Source organism: Osmerus mordax, chromosome 19 (genome assembly GCF_038355195.1).
Source record: "Osmerus mordax isolate fOsmMor3 chromosome 19, fOsmMor3.pri, whole genome shotgun sequence".
Classification (NCBI taxonomy): Eukaryota; Metazoa; Chordata; class Actinopteri; order Osmeriformes; family Osmeridae; genus Osmerus; species Osmerus mordax.
Genome location: NC_090068.1, coordinates 942,882 through 962,612, shown reverse-complemented (window position 1 = coordinate 962,612; position 19,731 = coordinate 942,882). Strand labels below are relative to the sequence as shown.

At 42.0% G+C, this 19,731-nt stretch overlaps 2 protein-coding genes across 2 annotated transcripts; both read left to right on the top strand.

Annotated features, from left to right (window-relative positions):
* Positions 1–872: 872 nt before the first annotated feature.
* On the top strand, positions 873–8,759 carry prkrip1 (PRKR interacting protein 1). Its single transcript, XM_067257426.1, has 6 exons — positions 873–1,014; positions 1,305–1,383; positions 6,451–6,551; positions 6,676–6,761; positions 6,865–6,929; positions 8,134–8,759. Exons 1-6 carry the CDS (start codon positions 886–888, stop codon positions 8,229–8,231), a joined length of 558 nt encoding a protein of 185 aa, XP_067113527.1. The 5' UTR covers positions 873–885; the 3' UTR covers positions 8,232–8,759.
* Positions 8,760–17,513: 8,754 nt separating this feature from the next.
* LOC136963013 (rhomboid domain-containing protein 2-like) lies at positions 17,514–19,711 on the top strand. The gene is made up of 4 exons (XM_067256978.1): positions 17,514–17,764; positions 17,994–18,398; positions 18,585–18,732; positions 18,990–19,711. Exons 1-4 carry the CDS (start codon positions 17,578–17,580, stop codon positions 19,468–19,470), a joined length of 1,221 nt encoding a protein of 406 aa, XP_067113079.1. The 5' UTR covers positions 17,514–17,577; the 3' UTR covers positions 19,471–19,711.
* Positions 19,712–19,731: the final 20 nt, after the last annotated feature.

The following is a 19,731-nucleotide window of genomic DNA, read 5'->3' as shown; positions in this document are numbered from 1 at the left end:
TCCAAATTACTTCTTAAATCGTCTGCATTCCATCAACAAGTTCTCTTATGTTGGAAATTTGCATTTTCTCACAATTTTTGTCCACACAAAACTTGGATTTGGAACAATCGTTTTGTTCTGCACCACAACAAATCTTTATTTTATGAAAACTGGGTTCGATATTTAAAAAAATCCCTATTGGACATGATGGATAACTGGTAATTTTCTTTATTACAATGATTTTTGTTTAAAACATGGGTTTGTATGTCATCCTAAAGAGTTTTATACGGTTGTAAAAGCCATACCAAAACCCATAGTATTATTGGTAAAAGGGATTCTTTCACATCACTCTGTGACATTCTCGCTCCCATCTCCTTGTCTGGGTAAAAATTAAAGATCATAAATGCAACAACAAATATGTGAGAAATATATTCATTGATAGACTTAATCCAAACAAAATGAAACATTATGTTCTCAAAGATTTTATCCCGGAGGAGGTGAAGGAAACGAGAATGAGTTATCTTACCTTTCCAAGTCTCCCTAAAGTGAAAGAACTTCATCCTTCATTCCTTCATTCAAAGTTTGATATTGGAGAAAACTCTTGTCAATTTTGTGGAATTGAAATTGAAACCACGGAGCATATTTTCTTATATTTTGATTCTTCAAAGTTGTTTTGGTCACAATTGTACAGTACAATGTCACATATTATTACAAATGTGTATCCCCTGGAACACAAACTTGGATTGGAATTGGACATTGCAATGAAGGGAACTTGGCAATGTGGGCTAATTATGTTTCAGTTCTGCAAGGGGATACTACTCCAGGCCGCTAGATGGCGGTATATAATGGATTGAGAGGAGTCTACTATACTCCCATTCGATTGTCGAGGAAGACAGTTTTCGAATCATGGCGGCGTCCAAGGAGAAGAATGGGAGAGCTGGGAAACCAGGTGGAAAGGAATCTCAACCTTTGATCATAGCTAAAACCCCTGCAGAGGAACAGCGTCTGAAGTTGGAGAGACTAATGCGCAATCCTGTAAGTGTTTAGACAGGTTATCTTCTCTTCAGTACTATCTCTACGGTAACTAGCTTTTTACTGGCTAAGCTTTGGTTACTGGCTTCTCATAACAGCTACATAGCTACCAATCTACTTTGGATCATGCAAGCAATGTTTTATTATAGAATAACTTTAGGTGGCTCAAATACCTCGATGAAATTGAACTAGCTTTAGTCGCTGTATTGAGTTTAGTGGCTGGTAAGACAACAGGGCTTGGCAAATACAAGGCCAGCGCTAGCTAACTGGTTTGCATTTGTTGTTTTTTATAGGATAAACCTGCGCCTATCCCAGACCGACCGAAAGAGTGGAACCCCAGGGCTCCTCCGGAGTTTGTGCGCGATGTCATGGGTAGGTTGTATTCTCCCCTGCATCCTACCGTGCATGATGCACTCGCAGCCGGCGGTTCATTGAGCCCTTGTGTAAAATAATATACAAAACACTAGCTTCAACAATAACTGTCTAAGCAAGTGCATCTTGTATTTCAGTTTTGTAAAACATTTTAAATTGTAGTCGTTTATTCAGTCCAACAAAACAACTGGCGTCAGATTTGTGCCAAAAGTCGCGAGCGTATAACTATATTCTTTAACAGGAGCACATCACTTTTCACTTGCAAGATGTAAGTACTCGCGTACAAATTCAACAACCGAGAGTTGTTCAGGTAGCTGCGAGCGAGCGCTTGGCACAGTCTCATAGGTCAAGTCTACTTTGGCAGTAAAATTCTGCTCGTGTACAGTGCCAGGGTTTCCGCGGGGTCTTAAAAAGTTTTAAATTCTAAATAAAAAATTTAAGGCCTTAAAAAGTCTTAAAACGGCTAGATTTTCATCCGAGGTCTTAAATTTAATCTAGTCAAGTCTAAAAAAAAGTTTTACCCTCGTTCATTTACAGAAACACTGGCCGCAGCATTTTTATAAAGGCTTGTTGTAGTTATTTCTGTGGGATCTTGGTGTTGGTACGTATGCGGTGATAAAAACTACAAATCCTGTGATAAATGCAATACCTGACCGCGAAATACGTCTGCGTCTCCTCAAGGCCGATTTATACCTCTGCGTTTTTACGGAGACCGAGACAGGTAACGCCCTCTCCGTCAAGGAACGCCCTCTCCGTGCCCTCTCCGAGCCCCTCGGAGAGCTCTACGTGCACCTCCTGATTTTCCTGACTATCCATCCGTCCGTCATTTTACGGATACCCCTTGGCTGTGATTGGTCCGTATTAAGAACCGCTTGCGTCAGGGGCGGGGGCGGGGTTGCCGTGACCAACAAGACGAACCGAATCCTTTGACCGCCATTGCTGTAACGTTTCACAATTCATGTTTCAGCTAAACAGTACATGTAAATCAGCATCGGAATTAAAATGGGACGAGAAATGGGCAGTGTAGTTGCTGAAAATGTGCGTATTTTATTGATGAAACGGCTAATTTGTACATTTGCTCCGACTTCTCGATAACCTAGCTCGATAAACACTCGACGACGACTTATAAAAAAACGTTGCGCCACCTACTCTTCTGCCGGTGAATTGTTTTCAGCACCCACAGCCTTCGGAGTACTATAAATTCAACCAATCCGTCCGACTCCGTCTGTCCGTAACGGAGTCGGAGAAGTATAATTCGGCCTTCACAGTTTGTTAAAGTTCGGCTACGTGTGGAAAATGGGAAAGTGTACTTTCAACGAGACATGGCTAGATCACAGCGATTTCCGCTGTTGGTTACAAGCGGTACCCAGCTCCAGGTACGAGGCTCGCTGCAAACTTTGCCAAAAAAATATTAAATTGGGTGTGAACTGTGAAGGCGCTGGAGTCACACGCTTTCTCTTTTTGAGGGCAAGTTTGTTTGACCCTATTTTTATTTTGGGGGTAAGGTTTTGGGGATTTGGCACGATGTTGGGTGTGGAATGTTACTAATATGATTAACCTATGTGTAAAATTAATGCTTTTTCAATGACTGAATTAATTTAAATAAAATGATTTTTTCAGAATTTCTTTGATTTGAATTTGGATAATACGTTGTGTAGGTCTTAAATTTCGATCTTTATGGTCTTAACCCTTGTGCTGACTTCGGGTTACATGACCTAAAGGTTCATAACAAACCATCGTTGTGTTTACCAAATTCATTTTTATTTTTTTTATTTTAATCTTTGCAATGTGGGGGGTCTGAGACAGCCCAACGGATAAAATAAAATGCTTCACTTTGTTTTTGTATGCGGTAAAGTTGTCGCAATACGACGGTGGGTCACAATGACTGATGGGTCAGAATGACCCGAAGATAACACAAGGGTTAAAAAGGTCTTAAATTTGACTTACTGAAACCTGCAGAAGCCCTGAGTGGGGTTCTAGCCTGTTCCTACCAGACTCTCGTACATTTCATTTTTGAGTCAATGACATGACGCCTAAATGTACTGTTCGACTGCATTTTCTCCAGATAAAAATGGTCTAGATTTATAGAAAATATAAATATTTATATTTAGTCTCTCCCCTTTATGTAACCACATTCATTTTTCAAAAATGTTATGGCATTTCTAATTTGTTTGTTACTGAAAGTGTCAAAATATCATGTGGTGCGACCGGTCAGGCATGACCGCTATTTTGGAAACTTCTGGAACTTTGCTCATAATGTATTTTCTGCCCTGTTTGGCATCATTTCCAAAGTGTTTTGTAGTCTTATATGAAATTACAGTGCTCTTGTATTGATATTTCTGTCATATAACACAAAGTTTGTTCGAGTATGCCCATTTTATGAAATATCATGCGGTGTGACCATCAAGAAATTACCATTTTGGAGCTTTTATTTTGAATTCCACTGAAAGACAGGAAGTTGCATCATACATCAGTTTGCAAAGGACCCTTGAAAGTAACAGAATGTCTAATAACAAAAAAAACAACACACAAGTACAGTCAAATCTATGTTTCTTAGATATATCTTGTAGCAAGGATCTAGAACCGTGTTTCTCAACTGGTGGGTCGCGACCATAAACTGTAAAAAGAATGGATGACATGTCTCCACTTCCTCCCACTGTAAAAAAATTAAGCCAAAATATCCCGGATACGGGTGCTGCCATCTTGCGCTGGTGAAGTCATCTGAAGCCAGAGTGGTCACGAGCTGGTGTGGAGTAGGGCTGTGCCAATACATCGATTTAATGCAGAATCGCGATTCTTTGCTTCACAACATTGTATCGATACTTTGAGCTCAAAAATCGATATTTATTATTATATATTTTTTAAATAATTATTTGAATGTGTCTTTTATTTATGAAAAAATATATATTAAGAATAAGGTTTTTGTAAGAATATACTATTCAGAATTGTGCACTGCGGTCTTTGTGTTGACTGTCTAAATTAGCCTGAAGGTCAATCCTTAATATTAAGTTTAGATGTTGTAAGTCATTTCCAATTGAGTGGTTCTTTTATTGGGGGTAGTATTAGACTATATACTTCAAAGGACAATCTTTAGCTAACCCCCATTAACGAAAGATTGTCCTTTGGAATAACTGTCTCCAAAGATACATTACAATATTTGGATTACATTGACATTACATTTCACTTTGTGACTTTGTTCTAATTTCTAAGCTGCCTTTAAAACAATAGGCCCTTCTATAAGGGAAACTAATATTCAAACACAATTTTAGTCCACATAATATGTCAATTTGGAAAAATAGATATTATATTATCAAATAGAAAATATTTATAAAAGACTGGTGGGATAAATGAATATGGTCAATTTTACAAAGTATGGACCTAGGGGGTAACATCTTGGATTCTAAAAACTTTAGTAGCAAATTTAAAATAAACAGCTATCAAAAGATTTATAACACAATTATTTATTAAAATATCCCTTTACAAGTTATTACAGTAATAAGAGAACAAGTTAAATAAACAGTGGAAAATCCTATGAGCCTAGGATAAAAGTACTTTTTACAGATAATAATTGCGCAAATACATTTCTGAGGAAATGTCTGGTGAAAGAATTCTATCAGAGCCCGGTATACTTATCTTACATTCTTAATCATCATCTTAAACATCTTACATTCTTATAGAGGCAGCAAGTGCTTCAGTACTCTTTGACTAACTCACAGGCTGTTTATCAATCCAAGTTAGGGCTGGGCGGTATGACGGTATATACCGTGCGACGGTAGAAATGTGTCTACTGGGAGAGATTTGGCTATACCGTTTCAACTGCGGTATTTTTATTTTTTTATTGGTTTAAATTATGTATTTCATACATTCTTATTAAGCATATATGCCATAACCCCCCTACTCACATGAGATATGTAAGGGATAATGTATAGAACGCCGGTCATTATCAGGAAAATAAGCCCCGACAGGGCGAACAGCACCCCAACGCAAAGCGGAGGGTTCTATACATTATCCCGCTTATTACACGGCTACTTGCTGAAAAAATTACTTAACACAGTGTGTCTTTTTACAATTTATTTGTTACCATTCGTAGTGTTGATCAGCAGAGAAATAGTTCGCCAAAAACGTTGAACTTCATAGACGTTGAACATTCTTTAGGCTTCAAATCAGCTGACGTCGCTAAGCAACGGAGTACGCTGGGGTTGAAAAGTTACCGGACTAATTGCGGAGTGCTACAAAAGACGTGAATCCGTGGCAAAAAGGCCACTTCCCTTGACAGCAGTCAAATATGCATAGCAACAGTCAAATATGAAAAGATTGTTCACCGCAGAACGTTGGGAAGCCCCATTCAAGTGAATGGAGCATTCTACAGCATTAAGAACAGCCGTGTAATAAACTGTGATATATACCGTAACCGTGATATAAAATTACTCATACCGTGATAGAAGATTTTGGCCATATCGCCCACCCCTAATCCACGTTTTTTTCCGTTCTTGCAAACTCGTTTGACGTCATCTTTCATGGCCCAAGTACGGTTCCAATCCAAAGAACAAGTCACCAAGAACGCCAAAAATACCCGGAAATGTTCTTGATCCCCCCCCTTTTCTTGAGGATGCATCGGATGGTGATGCAAGAACGCATCTGATTTCCCAGAAGTCATTGCAAGAACACACGCATCTCAAATCGTTGCCTGTCCTCGCGGTCTTGCAAGATGCTTGGCAAGAACGTTCTTCTCAAGAAAGCAAGTACATACTTCTCAAGAACGCAAGTACATTCTTAGCGTTCTTCGGATGATAAACAGCTACAGTCCAAAATGGCTGCATCGCTACCTTTGCACCATCTAGTGGGCAGTTGTCAAAAACACACTAGCGCTTCGCCTCTTGTCGACTATACTCTTTGGTTTATACAGTTACATGCCACCTACCAGCCAACCAACAACAAGAATCTACAAGAATGTGTCTTGTTGTTACTAAGCTAACAATTAATATATGGTCACAATTTAATTAAAAGTATATTTTACATTGTTAATGTTATTAACATGAATCCTAATGCAAATCTCCCCTATGTCAGGCTCCAGTGCAGGTGCTGGCAGCGGGGAATTCCATGTGTACAGACACCTCCGCCGACGAGAGTACCAAAGACAAGACTTCCTGGACAAGATGACTGAAAAGGTTGATAATTAAGTTCAACCAATGTTGTGACCAAAAGAGAAAAGTGTTAATCTTTTTTTGTTGGAGTAGTACTTGCAGATGCAATTCTAGAATATACATGTTTTCTATGCATTGTCTTTTGCAGCAAAGAAAGGATTTGGATTATCTAGACAAGGTTGAGGAAAACAAACTGGCAGCTGATGAGAGGACAGCCAAACGCAGGAAGAAGAGGTAGGCCCTAAAGCCTTTCAAAAGATGGATGTCGGAAGGGTTTCCGTCATACTGTTCTTTGGATGGAGCTGACCGTGGATTTGCGTTGTTTTGTTTTCACTAGGGAAAAGCTGAAGCAGAAGAAACTGATGACAAAGAAATCAAAGCTGGCATCTACCCAAGATGAAGGTATAACAACATCTGTTAAGTGTGGAAGATTTTTTTTTTCTGTCTAGGTTATGGAGTTAATATGCATTCATCGGTCAGCTTAGTGGAGAGAGAGAGTAACCTAAGACAAGATGTAGGATTTAGGAATAATAAATGTATCAAAGACATGAAAATGGTTTTCTGCAATGTCTCTCTGAGGCATTAAGTTCAGAGAGCAGAATTGTATATTAAACACATACATAAGAAACAACAGCTGGTATACAGAAAGGCATGCAGAAAAAAATGACACAGGACCAGAGGTGGAAAGTAACAAAATACATTTACTCACGTTACTGTATTGAGTAGCTTTGTTGTATTTTGTATTTTAAGTCGTTTTTAAAAATCGGTAATTTAAATGTACTTGATTACGTTTTGAGTGTCGTATTGTATTTCGCTACATTACAAATCCCATCCGTTGCATGAGTAAAAAAAAAAAAAACGAAAGGAAGAAATTCAGTTTCTCTAGGTCACCGAGTACTTGCGGTACGGCCAAAACCCCCGAAAACAATTGATTTTATGTAGCTCGAGTTGCTACAGCCAGCAGGTAACGCAGCCTGGCAGCTGCAGCGCTACACTCGGGGCTATGAACATGATGGAGGCTCATGAACATGCCCCCAGAGTGTAGCTCTGTAGATGCCTGGCTGTGTTAGCTGTTGGCTGTAGCAACTTTACAAGTTAGAAGTTTATTTGACGTGTTTTATCATTGGACATTAAGTGCCCAGCCTGGCATCTGAGTATTTTGCTGTTTTTTGTTTTTTTTTATGTCCCTGACACTGAGATCTTAGATTTTAGTTATATTTTGGTCATTTATGGAGTCAAACACTTGATTTGACCTTGATGTGCTTATTGTGTTTGTGAAGAAAAGGATGGCCTCAGAACTAACAATGTATGGTACTTTCACTTTCAATTGATTGTTTGAAAATGTTTTATGGGATGTTCTGTACTAAAATTGCACATTATACGGGTTACATTATAAGGGTCTTGCATGTCATATGTGACATGTTTTATGATGTAATTGCATTTGTATACATTTTTATTGATTTTCTTTACTTAAAAACAAAATAGTTTTGGATTTATGACCCCTTGTCCTATTTTCACTACATGGGAGAGATCCTCCCCCCCTTCGCCCATTTGACAGTAAAAAAAAAAAAATGCACAAGTACACATTTTTTTTCCTTGTTGGCAGAAACAGAGAAGACTTCCTCCAGCAGTGAGGAGGATTTCCAGGAGAAAGAGACTGAAGATGATGCAGAGGCACCCAGCTTCGTCATGGGGATGCGGTGACCTTTCTGTTCCCAGTTATGTGACAAGAGCCAGGATGAAATTAGATGCAATACAGGTCCCGGTATAAATATTCTAAAATCCGACCTTCCTTCCTCCCTTGAGGAAATCTCACATCTAACAAGATTGAATCTGTCACTACAGCAGTTAGGAGTTATTGTTTCCTTGGAATGCAAGAAATAATGCATTTTAATGGAATTCCAACATTGTCTAATGACTAAATTAGCATAAACTATACGTTTTTTTTCTTTAATCTAAATTGATTTCCAACATTGATTTTATACAGTATGTCAACACCCCTAAGAAAATCGTTTAAGAGTATGTTTCATAATTGTCTTTAAATCTTAATTTCTCACAATTTTAATCTGGATTGTGTGTGTGTGTATATATTCTTTTTGATAAACTTATTGTGGAGAAAAGAAAATGCATAGAATTTTGTTTTTTGCCTTAAGATGGTTTTGGATGAATGTGGTAATATGAATTGATTGGTGGGATGGAACATAGAAATTAAATACAGTGGCTTCAAAAGTTATTTGTACCTTTTCACTTTTAGTACATTTGATTGTGTTGTATATTTACATTTAGTCATTTAGCAGACGCTCTTATCCAGAGCGACTTACAGTAAGTACAGGGACATTCCCCCCGAGGCAAGTAGGGTGAAGTGCCTTGCCCAAGGACACAACGTCAGTTGGCATGACGGGGAATCGAACTGGCAACCTTCGGATTACTAGCCCGACTCCCTCACCGCTCAGCCACCTGACTCCCTGTATATGTAATTGTAAATGAATGAAATTGGCATTTGCCCATTAGTCTACACGTTTTTAGAATTTTGTGAATCCATAAATCTTAAACGATCCATAGTTTACAAAAGTAGTCAGCAGCTTGGCTGTGGTCAGGATAAGAGTCTGATGTCTATCCAAATACAGAGGTCATTATAGAAAACCTGCTCCAGACTGCACCTCAGACTGGGGCGATGGTTCACCTTGCAGCACGACAATGACCTGAAGCACACAGCCAAGACATTGCTGGAATGGCTTCCGTACAAGTCTGACTGTTAATGAATGTCTCAGCTAAAGGCCAGACTTAAAGATGCTGTAAAGCTAATTCCATGATTTGCTTCTCAGTACATTATATACGTGTGAATTTAGTTGCAGAAAGCATGTGCAAAGCGCGAAAACTTTGTCGTACTGAAATGTGGAGTTAGACCGTTGAACAGTTTCTCACCCATTTTCAGCTCAGGTTTTGTATAGGCGGGTAAAAACCCAACCTATCTACGTCACAGCCACCTATCTACGTCGAATCTATGAATTCCCGGTAGGCCGAAGCGCTTTTGGGCCGGAGGGCCGTTGGCCTTATAATTTTTTTTACTACTAATAAAAAATGTCGGCAGAAGATTGAGCAACACGGTTGTCAGGCCCCCCTTTCCCCCAGGCCGGTTGGTCTATTCCAAATGAACGTCTATGCAGCCCTTGCAGTGCGTTCAAGCCTGGCGCAGGGTTGCCGACGTTGTCGGTGCTCCTGGTGGGTTTTTTGTACTTTCAAATTCAGTCTCGTCACATTACGTAACTTCGCGTCGCTGCAGTGTGAACACTGTTAGCCGCACCCCTTTGTCATGCATACACACGACAGTGACACTGACTGATCAAAAGCTAGCTAGAGACTATATGACGATTGAAAACCAGGCTAAAGGCCGAATTATACTACTCCGACTCCGTTACGGACAGACAGACGGACGGAGTCGGACGGATTTGTTGAATTTATAGTACTCCGAAGGCTGTGGGTGCTGAAAACTATTCACTGCCAGAAGAGTAGGTGGCGCTGCACTGCGATGCTAGCTAGGTTATCGAAAACTCTGAGCAAATTTACAAATGAGCCATTTCATCAATAAAATAAGCACATTTTCAGCAACTACACTGCCCATTTCTCGTCACATTTTAATTCAGATGCTGATTAACATTGTACTGTTTAGCTAAAATATGATTTGTAAAAACTTGATTTTTTGTAAAAGCAATGGCGGTCAAAGGATTCTGTTCGTCTTGTTGGTCACGGCAACCCCGCCCCTGACGCAAGCGGTTCTTAACACGGACCAATCACAGCCAAGGGGTATCCGTAAAATGACAGACGGACGGATAGTCAGGAAAATCAGGAGGTGCACGTAGAGCTCTCCGACGCCGACTTTGCAATGCAAAGACGGCGTCCATTGAGCCGACTTCCATACAAAGTCGGCGTCTTTTTCGCCTCAAATCGAACCGTGACACGTTCAAAGTACCCGTCTAAATAATATGGAACGCCAACTGTGCCAAAACGTCTGAATTGTCGTTCGTGTACAGACGTTACATTTTAATGTGTACAGACGTCAAGTTTTGACGTCTGTCAACAATTCAACAATTCACCGCCAGAAGAGTAGGTGGTTTGCATGCAAACCACCTACTCGCAGCGATGGCATAAACCACGAAGACTGGTAAGTACTTAAGAACTAAGGCTAATAACAAATAGTTTATGTTTCATTTATTTTTGAAATTGGATATAAACTCTACCCACCTTGTTTACAAAGCACAATGAAGACAAAACAGGCGCATCATTACCACATCTATTACAGTTAGTTATTGTACTTTGTGATGGTATGTTATGGTGGCTAACCAACTTCTGTCCTTAAGGTTTATTTGTTTGTTTGATTACTTGATAGGGTGTGAAACCAGGCAGAGTGGGTAACATGGTCTTCATCTCAACAAAACCCAAGTCGAGACAGTACACAGCTGCTGATGGTGTAAGATAATATTCACTGTCAAGTAATAATGTATTCTGCAGTCATTGTCAGATTATTTTTGTTTTGAGTAAATCTTTTTTCAAATTATGACATAACTGTTTTAAAAGGAGCAAGCGCTACAAAGCAGTGCGGGGGGACTTGCCAGACCCAGATGTCCTGAAGGTCGACGAGGCATACCAGGACTTCACGGCAGACCTTGCTCCTCTAATTACCACACTCTCCATAAGTAATGATGTCCCCCTCGTCGATTCAGCCTTTGGGACCGTTCAAGAAGGCAGCCCTATTTCATACCAGCACCCAGTGCTAGTGAGTAGGGTAATCATCCACCACCCAGACGCACCCCCTCCACCACCCCTTTTTGTTAGATGGTCACAGGCTGGACCCAACCACATGTTCCTTTGTGTGCACTCACCAACAACACCTAAACGTCATGTCGCTTAACATCACTTTCGACATGGCAAGATCCATTGAGATGGCCACAAGGGAACAGAGTAGCAGTGCAGAGTGGCACAGCCTGAGGAAGATAAGGCTCACCTCATCCAGGTTCCGGGAGGTGTGCCATGTCCGAGGTCACAGCTCTGCAGAGAACCTTGCAGAACGCATCCGCAAAGGTGGGGTTCAGACAACCTTGATGAAGAGGGGGCTGGCACTGGAGCCAGTAGCTATTCAAGAATATGCCCATATTAAAAATGTCAACTATTGGCCATCAGGATTTGTCATTCATCCAGATGCTCCCTGGCTCGGATCTTCTCCAGATGGTGTCGTTTTTGATCCAACGGAGGCACCACCATTCGGGCTAGTGGAGGTGAAGTGCCCCAACGTGAAGAGCTATTTGGACTGCGGGTACCTGCACATGCAGAGTGGCGCCTTGCGCCTGAAGCCAGGCCACAGCTACTATTGGCAGGTGCAAGGCCAGCTGCTTATCACTGGAATGCAGTGGTGCGATTTTGTGGTTTTTGCAGAGGAGGACGTTCTTCTACAAAGAATTTATAAGGATGCGGAGGTCTCTAGGGTTATAAGGGAGAGGGTGGATTATTTCTTTTTCTATCATTACTTGATCTGATATTTTAAAAATCAATTTGTTTCAATCGGTTGATAAATGTTCTTGTTCTGGTTTTATTCATTTTTACAAATCTTACAGTATGTACAGGGACATTCCCCTGAGGCAAGTAGGGTGAAGTGCCTTGCCCAAGGACACAACGTCATTTGACACATCCGGTGATTGAACCGGCAACCTTCTGATTACTAGCCCGATTCCCTAACCACTCAGCCACCTGACATTATAGGCTATACTTGATGTTACATGTTGATGTTCAGCCTATTCAATTTAACAACTTTCAGAAGGACAAGACAGGCAGTGGATAATATCGTAATATCTTTTTGTAGTCTATGCCACTTTCATTCTATCCTTTGTGTAGCCAAAACACTGCATTTTTAAAGACTGAAAATAGATTAATATGTAGTCTACATGTTATTAACTATTAACTAACTGATATTTTTCCCATTTTTGATACAGCCTTACATTTTGTTTTGGAGGTATAGCATCTGACCCTACAGCCCTAGACTACTGTGTATTGAAGAGGTTTGTCCTTAACCACTGATCAGTTAACAATAATTAAATATAATGGTTATTTTATTACTTTTATACAGTTTGGAATACTCTGAAAATAATAAATAATGTTTGATCTATCCCCTGCTATATCAAGCTAATGAGAACATAACCCTTGGTCAATTCCAGGAGAGAAATATAGAGAATCTATGAATTATTTTGCTTTTTATGAATTATTTTGATTTTAGTATCATTGATAAACTGACATGTTGCTGTTTGCTTATGCCTGCATAGCCATAAGTTAGTTCTTTGTGAGGTGTGACTAGGAAATGCCTGTGACACTAGTGTAGGTCAGAGGTCACATTATTACCAAAGTGTGTTAAAGCTTAATATTATGAGCAATATCAATAGGCTAGTGACAAATACACTTTTGTATCATGTTATAACAGTCTGCTGGTTTCTGTTAGTGCAGGGTTTTCCCTGCATAGAGAACATTTTGGCGCGCGCCAAAGCAGTTTTCCCGAGCGCCAATGACAAATCCCGAGCACCAAAGGCCAAAAAAAGTCTGCGATGAAAAAAAAAGAAGAAGCTGTGTTCATCACGCGTGCAATGCATGTCAGCGAATATGTTCTCAATAGTAAGTTTCAAGAAGTATGTTTTCTCGTTCTGTTTTGATCAATAGTAATCGAGTTGATAAGCGTGTCTTGTTGTCTGATCAATACGCAACTTTGAGGTGCGCGAATGGACAGAGCGGCCAGTAAACTGTCATTCCGCTGCGTGGGCCAGCCCGACGAGCACGAATACACCTGTACAAAGGCAAATGAAATTTCCACTCAAAATGCTGACAAAAGTTTGATTTACGATTTCCAACACAGCCTCCATTGGTATTCTTAACCTGGAATGCCAGGTTGATCATGTACTTTCATGTTTTTCTCCCATTGATAGCTAGCTAGCCACATCATAGCATAGCTAACTTACCACATAATGTCAGACACTTGGCGTAGCGGCGTCCGTCATTGCAGACGCTTGGCGTAGCGGCGTCCATCATTGCAGACGCTTGGCGTAGCGGCCTCCATGATTGCAGACGCTTGGCATAGCGGTCTCCATGATTGTATGGAATTAGCGTGCTTTGTGACACGTTAAAAGCACGCGTCTAAATAAACGCGTGCTTTGAACGTGTCACGTGACACGGTTCGATTACCATTACGCCGTTACGCCGACATCCATACAAAGACGGCGCCCGTCTTTTTCGCCTCAAATCGAACCGTGTCACGTGACACGTTCAAAGCACGCGTTTATTTAGACACGTGCTTTTAACGTGTCACAAAGCACGCGTCTAAATAAACGCGTGCTTTGAACGTGTCACGTGACACGGTTCGATTTGAGGCGAAAAAGACGGGCGCCGTCTTTGTATGGATGTCGGCGTAACGGCGTAATGGTAATCTGCCGTTCTCCAGAACTACAGACCGGTATCACTGTTACCCTTCCTTTCAAAAACAATTGAACGTGCTGTATCTAACCAACTGTCTAACTTTCTCTCTCAGAACAACCTGCTTGACCCCAACCAATCGGGCTTCAAGACTGGCCACTCCACAGAGACTGCCCTCCTTTCAGTCACCACTGCCCTCCAGTCTGCCAGAGCGGCTTCCAGGTCATCCGTTATCATTCTGCTGGACCTTTCTGCAGCGTTTGATACGGTTAACCACCAGATCCTGCTCGCCAGACTTTCTGAGATGGGCATCACTGGCACTGCACTCCAGTGGATCTCATCCTACCTGTCGGGAAGATCCTACCAGGTTTCCTGGGGAGGCAAACTGTCGGGCCCTCGCCAGCTCTCCACTGGTGTCCCACAGGGCTCCGTCCTTGGACCCCTCCTCTTCTCTCTGTACACCACCTCACTTGGACCAATCATCACCTCCCATGGCTTCTCCTACCACTGCTATGCTGACGACACGCAGCTGTACCTGTCGTTCCCCCCGACCGATCCGGGGATCTCAGCTAGGATTGAGGCCTGCCTCACAGACATCTCCGCCTGGATGACCGAGCACCACCTCCAGCTGAACCTCGCCAAAACAGAACTTCTCATCATCCCGGCTAAACCCTCCATCTCCCACGATCTCTCAATCACCCTGGTATCTGCGACGGTGACCCCTTCATCCTCTGCCAGGAACCTTGGGGTTACCATGGACGACGAGCTCTCCCTCACGGCCCACATTGCTGCGGTCTCCCGGTCGTGTAGATTCACCCTCTACAACATCCGGAAGATCAGGAGATACCTGTCTGAGCACTCCACCCAGCTGCTAGTCCAAGCACTCGTCCTCTCCAAGTTGGACTATTGCAACTCTCTGCTCGCTGGTCTCCCAGCATGTGCAACCCGCCCTCTTCAGAGGATTCAGAACGCGGCGGCCCGCCTGGTCTACAATCTACCCAGACGCTCCCATGTTACCCCGCTCCTCATCTCTCTCCACTGGCTACCTATCATGGCCCGTATCAGATTCAAGACCCTGGTATTGACCTTCCGAGCAGTGAACGGGACTGCACCCGTCTACATCAAGTCTCTCCTGCAGCCTTACACCCCCACCCGCCACCTACGGTCTTCTTCAGACAACCGCCTGGTGGTCCCACCGCTCAAGACCGCCCGGTCCCAACACAAGCTCTTCTCCTGTCTGGACCCCCAGTGGTGGAATCAACTCCCCACCTCCATCAGAGACACTGACTGTCTCTCCACCTTCAAGAAAAGGCTCAAGACGCACTTGTTCCGGGAGTACAACGGTACTTAGGAACGGTTCCCTTGACCTGATGTTAGTTTCCTCAAGGATCACAATGACTCTTGCTTAGAGACTTGTTGCTCTTGTGGTTAATGGTAACTGATTTAAATTTTTGTTCTCGCTGTGATATATTGTTTCATTACTGTTGCTTGCTTTTTTCCACAGGTACACTTGCACTTATAGCTGTTCATGTTGTTTAATTGTAATTGTTTAACTACATGCTCTTATGGTTCTTCCCTTTGGCACTTACTTTGGTTGTTCACAATGTGTGCTTCATGTTTTGGCTATTCGCGATGTTTTTGGCTATCTTGTTATGATCAGTGACCTATGCACTTTGTAAAGCTCTCTCTTGGAAGTCGCTTTGGATAAAAGTGTCTGCTAAATGAATAAATGTAAATGTAATGGACTCCGTCTTTGCATGCAAAGTCGGCGTCAATTACGCGTGGTTGACACACGGGGGCGTCTTAATACTTGCCCACTTGGCCTTCCATACACTAGGCCTGCCATAAACTAGGCCTGCCATAAACTTATTGAAGGATTTAAAGTCTGTGTGTCTATTCCAATATGTAATGATGGTATTCAATGACCCAAATCTGTGTTCTAGAAAGAGTGGTCTGGAGTCGCAGAGGTCCGATAATATCAGCTTTAATGCAGTAGTTGGAAATCAACAAGTACAGAGCTCTGGGGTTGTCTAAGTTTCCCTACCCGCAACAGAGTTTTGGGCTGGTTCACAAAGTCCAACTGTCTATCTGTCCCTCCCCAGCATATATTTATACAGTGCAATTGAAACACAAGTATTAAAAAAGGGTTGAGCTTGTTCTCTCGTGCATCAGGGAGTTGTTCTTGCCTACGCGTCCCACCTGCTCGGGTGCCGTCTCCACCCGGTTTCAAGGTTGTTTCTGAAAATGAAGAGATAGAGACACAAAGAACAGCCTGCTTCCCACACCCAGTGTGAGACCCAATGTTTAAGCCTGAGCACACTTCTAAGTTCATAACTTTAATAAGCACAATGCATAACTTTAATAAGCACAATATATTCTTTATTATCCAGAAGTAGATGTCACACGACAGTCTCCCTAGGCAGGTTCTCCATGTCCCTTTCCGCACGCCATAGGCTACATACACATCACACGCACTAATGTAACGTTTACAAAGATAACGTCGCCATGCGGCTGTGAGCAGTGCTTGAAGATATCCAAGGGATAAAGACATTCAAGTCAATTGTATTTCCCCGTCTCCCCGTTTCCCCGTCGTCAGTCAACTCCTTTTCTATTACTATTTTAGAGCCTCGACTGTGAGCCAGTGACGCGTTTCTTAAACCGTTTTCACACGTGGTTGTCCTGCCTGCCCGAACATCATATCATTCCTGAGTTTCTAACATTATTGAAACAAAGACTTAACAGTGTTGATTTGCAATTGTATGGTTTTATTTGTCCTTTATAATTTGTTTTGTGTTGTTGAGTGTGGTTGAACATTATGCTGTCATATGGGCAAAAACATGCATTTGTATATGGAGTGTCTCTGGTGCATTTTCGTATCCATAAGGTGTGTAATAAATGTCTGCAATACCTGAAGATTCAAAAATGATCCAAAGACTCGTAGAAAGACCGAGTCGGGAAATGAACGAATAATTCGTTTCCTCTAGCTGCCACTACATAGCCTATGCGGGTCACGTGAAAAATGATCCAAATACTCGTACCCGAAGACCGAGTCGGGAAATGAACGAATGATTTGAGCCTATGCAACAGTCCCGATGCGCGGCCACGAGAAAATGAACGAATCACTCTTTGAGAGGACTCGTTACTCCCGAGTCCTTGTAAGGATTTGTTCAAAATGAACGAATCGTTCACGAACGACACATCACTATAATTTGAGCGAGTGCGGGTCGCCCGTTAGACCGCCTAGTCGGTCCCAGGCGTTATTCCTCAACTTCTGGCTCCGCCCCTGCCTTAAAGCAGTTGCAAATGTATTTACTAAGCCCGGGGGAAATTTCAAACGGGATTGTCTCGTAAATAACAAAACATTCTTAAACTTACATGAACGTGTTAACTATGTGTTCGAACTAATAATTAGCCGAATTAATCCGACTGTGTTGAGCTGTATTGCTACGTCCCTTTTGACAACTGACCAATCAGCACTCACTTTGCTTCGAGTCCAGGAAGTGTGACATGTTAGCCAGCTAGCTAGGAGAGTCACGACTGATTAAGCCGCTATCTTGGGAAGTAGGCACAAAAAGTGGATTAAAATTTATGATTTAATTTAAAAATGATCTCCAGAATTGTTTTCAAAGATGTCATCCATAGGTTTAAGAATTTTACGCCACAGATCAGCCTCACTAGTGGGATTGTGACTGTGATCATCGTATCCTGCGCATTATTTATCGTGATCTCACATTTCAGTTTAGCACAGGATGTATTCAGTCTTGGGACTAGTGCTTTTGTCAATGGGCATGGTAAGGCAGCTTCACTTAATATATGGTAGTAAAACATAAATGTCTTCAGTCATACCATGGTAGTAGCCTACTAACACCCCAGTTGTGTCTTTAAACGTAAAGTCAAACGTATGTCTCATCGTTTACATTTTGTGTGTGTATAGGCTATACACACACAAAATGTACTTTGTGAATCTGTACTTTACCCCTACCAGACATGTGTTAACGATGCTATACCTTCCATTTACAGTACACAAGCTGCTTACATACTCCTTCCACCACAAGACCATGATTCAACTACTCCTCAGTGTAGGGGTTGTGGCGCCCCTAGGCAGTAACATTGAAAAGAGTTTGGGGACTGTCCACTTTATCTTCCTATTTCTACTACTCTCTACCATCACCGGGGTGTTGTACACTACACTACAACTCATTGTTTTGGATACATCCTTTCAAGACCAGGTGGAAGGGTTGGTCCCTATTTCTCTAGCCTTACTCAGTGTGACTACAATGCAATCCCGTATGACCAAGGCCGTCCTATTTGGGGTCAGTGTGCCCACGTTGGCCCTGCCATGGCTGTTTCTGATGATCATATCACTACTGGTCCCACAAACTGTGTTCCTCTGTAACATTGTTGCCATTGCAACAGGGTGGATCTGTATCCTTACCCCATTTCCTCAAGATCTTTGGAAATTTTACTTTGAATTGCATGTGTAATGACTTGTATCCAAACTTTCCAGTAAGTAAATCAGTACTGTTTATGTCTGTCTTCTAGTACATATGAATAATACTTACTATCCAATACACATAGGCCTTACCTCCTTAACTTGCGGTTGTTAAACAGATGGCAAAGGCTGGTTCTCTATGTTGGACATGTCTGAAGCTAGGGCGTCAATCCTTGACAAGAAGATGCCTTTCAGACTGCTGAGGAACATTGGCGTCCTGTACATCCCAGCATCTGTGGAAGAGAAGAAGAAGGTTGTTCATCCTCGGTCAGTATTTCAGAAATGGGTTTTGGTTCGATTAGGCCTTTAAAGACTAGGAATGCATTTCTGAGACACCTGTATTGCAAGGAAGAATTGGTCCTGCTGTTATTCAAAGAGTACCAATGTGTAACATTGTACCCTGACATACCCTCCTGAACAGGAGGACTATTTTGCTTATTGATCATAATACACTGTACAACTTCACAAAAGGCAATACAACCATCTTGCACACTAATTCTTTCTAACTTTATCATAAATTGCAGAATCACCCCAACCCCAGGGTCCTATCCAGTCCAAGCCTATGCTCCAGTCTCCACTCTCTCAAGCCTCCAGGCTACAGAGGCCACACCAAAGATGTATGAAGGCTGGCCACACTCCTCGTACACTCAATATAGTCCTATTCCACACTCAGCCCCACATGGACACAGCCACGGATATGCCCTGGCATATAACTTTGGGTTTAATAACGGACACAGTCACGAGCATTGCCACGGGCATGGCTGCAGTCATAACCATAGCCAAGCGCATGGACATAGTCACGAACATGGTTTTGTTGACAGGAATAGTCACGGTGGCAGGGATTCCTGTTCTCAACATTCTCATGTTAGCCCAATGAATATGCACTCAGGTCAGCCTGTTGGTTATCTACCTCATCCAGATACCTTTTCACTTTTTCCAGAAAGTGATTTAGCACCAACATCTGTGATGATTGACCCAGTGGCACCTGTGGGCTTTTCGGGCTAGGTAGACTCAGGGCTAAAATGTAGTTGATTGATATTTCTTATTTTGATGCTGTATGTGGAGGTAATGAGTGTAGACAAAATGGGTTTTCAGGCATTCTAGGTTTAAGGCTAGAAACCCCTCAAAGACTGGATTTGTAATGTGTGATTTTTCTTTGTTTGTACAACTCTCATATCATTATTTATATTAAATACGCAAGAACTGTTTTCAGATGTTTCCCAAACAGTGTGTGAAACAGTGGTTTGCACTGCGCTGGTGTAGAAA

Bases quoted from the DNA above. Each gene is read 5' to 3' on its own strand.
- prkrip1 (XM_067257426.1), top strand. From the start codon at position 886: ATGGCGGCGTCCAAGGAGAAGAATGGGAGAGCTGGGAAACCAGGTGGA. The intron at 1,015-1,304 runs GTAAGTGTTTAG...TGTTTTTTATAG, and splicing joins AGAGACTAATGCGCAATCCT to GATAAACCTGCGCCTATCCC. The intron at 6,762-6,864 runs GTAGGCCCTAAA...TGTTTTCACTAG, and splicing joins GCCAAACGCAGGAAGAAGAG to GGAAAAGCTGAAGCAGAAGA.
- LOC136963013 (XM_067256978.1), top strand. From the start codon at position 17,578: ATGATCTCCAGAATTGTTTTCAAAGATGTCATCCATAGGTTTAAGAAT. The intron at 18,399-18,584 runs GTATCCTTACCC...GTTGTTAAACAG, and splicing joins CATTGCAACAGGGTGGATCT to ATGGCAAAGGCTGGTTCTCT. The intron at 18,733-18,989 runs GTCAGTATTTCA...CATAAATTGCAG, and splicing joins AAGAAGGTTGTTCATCCTCG to AATCACCCCAACCCCAGGGT.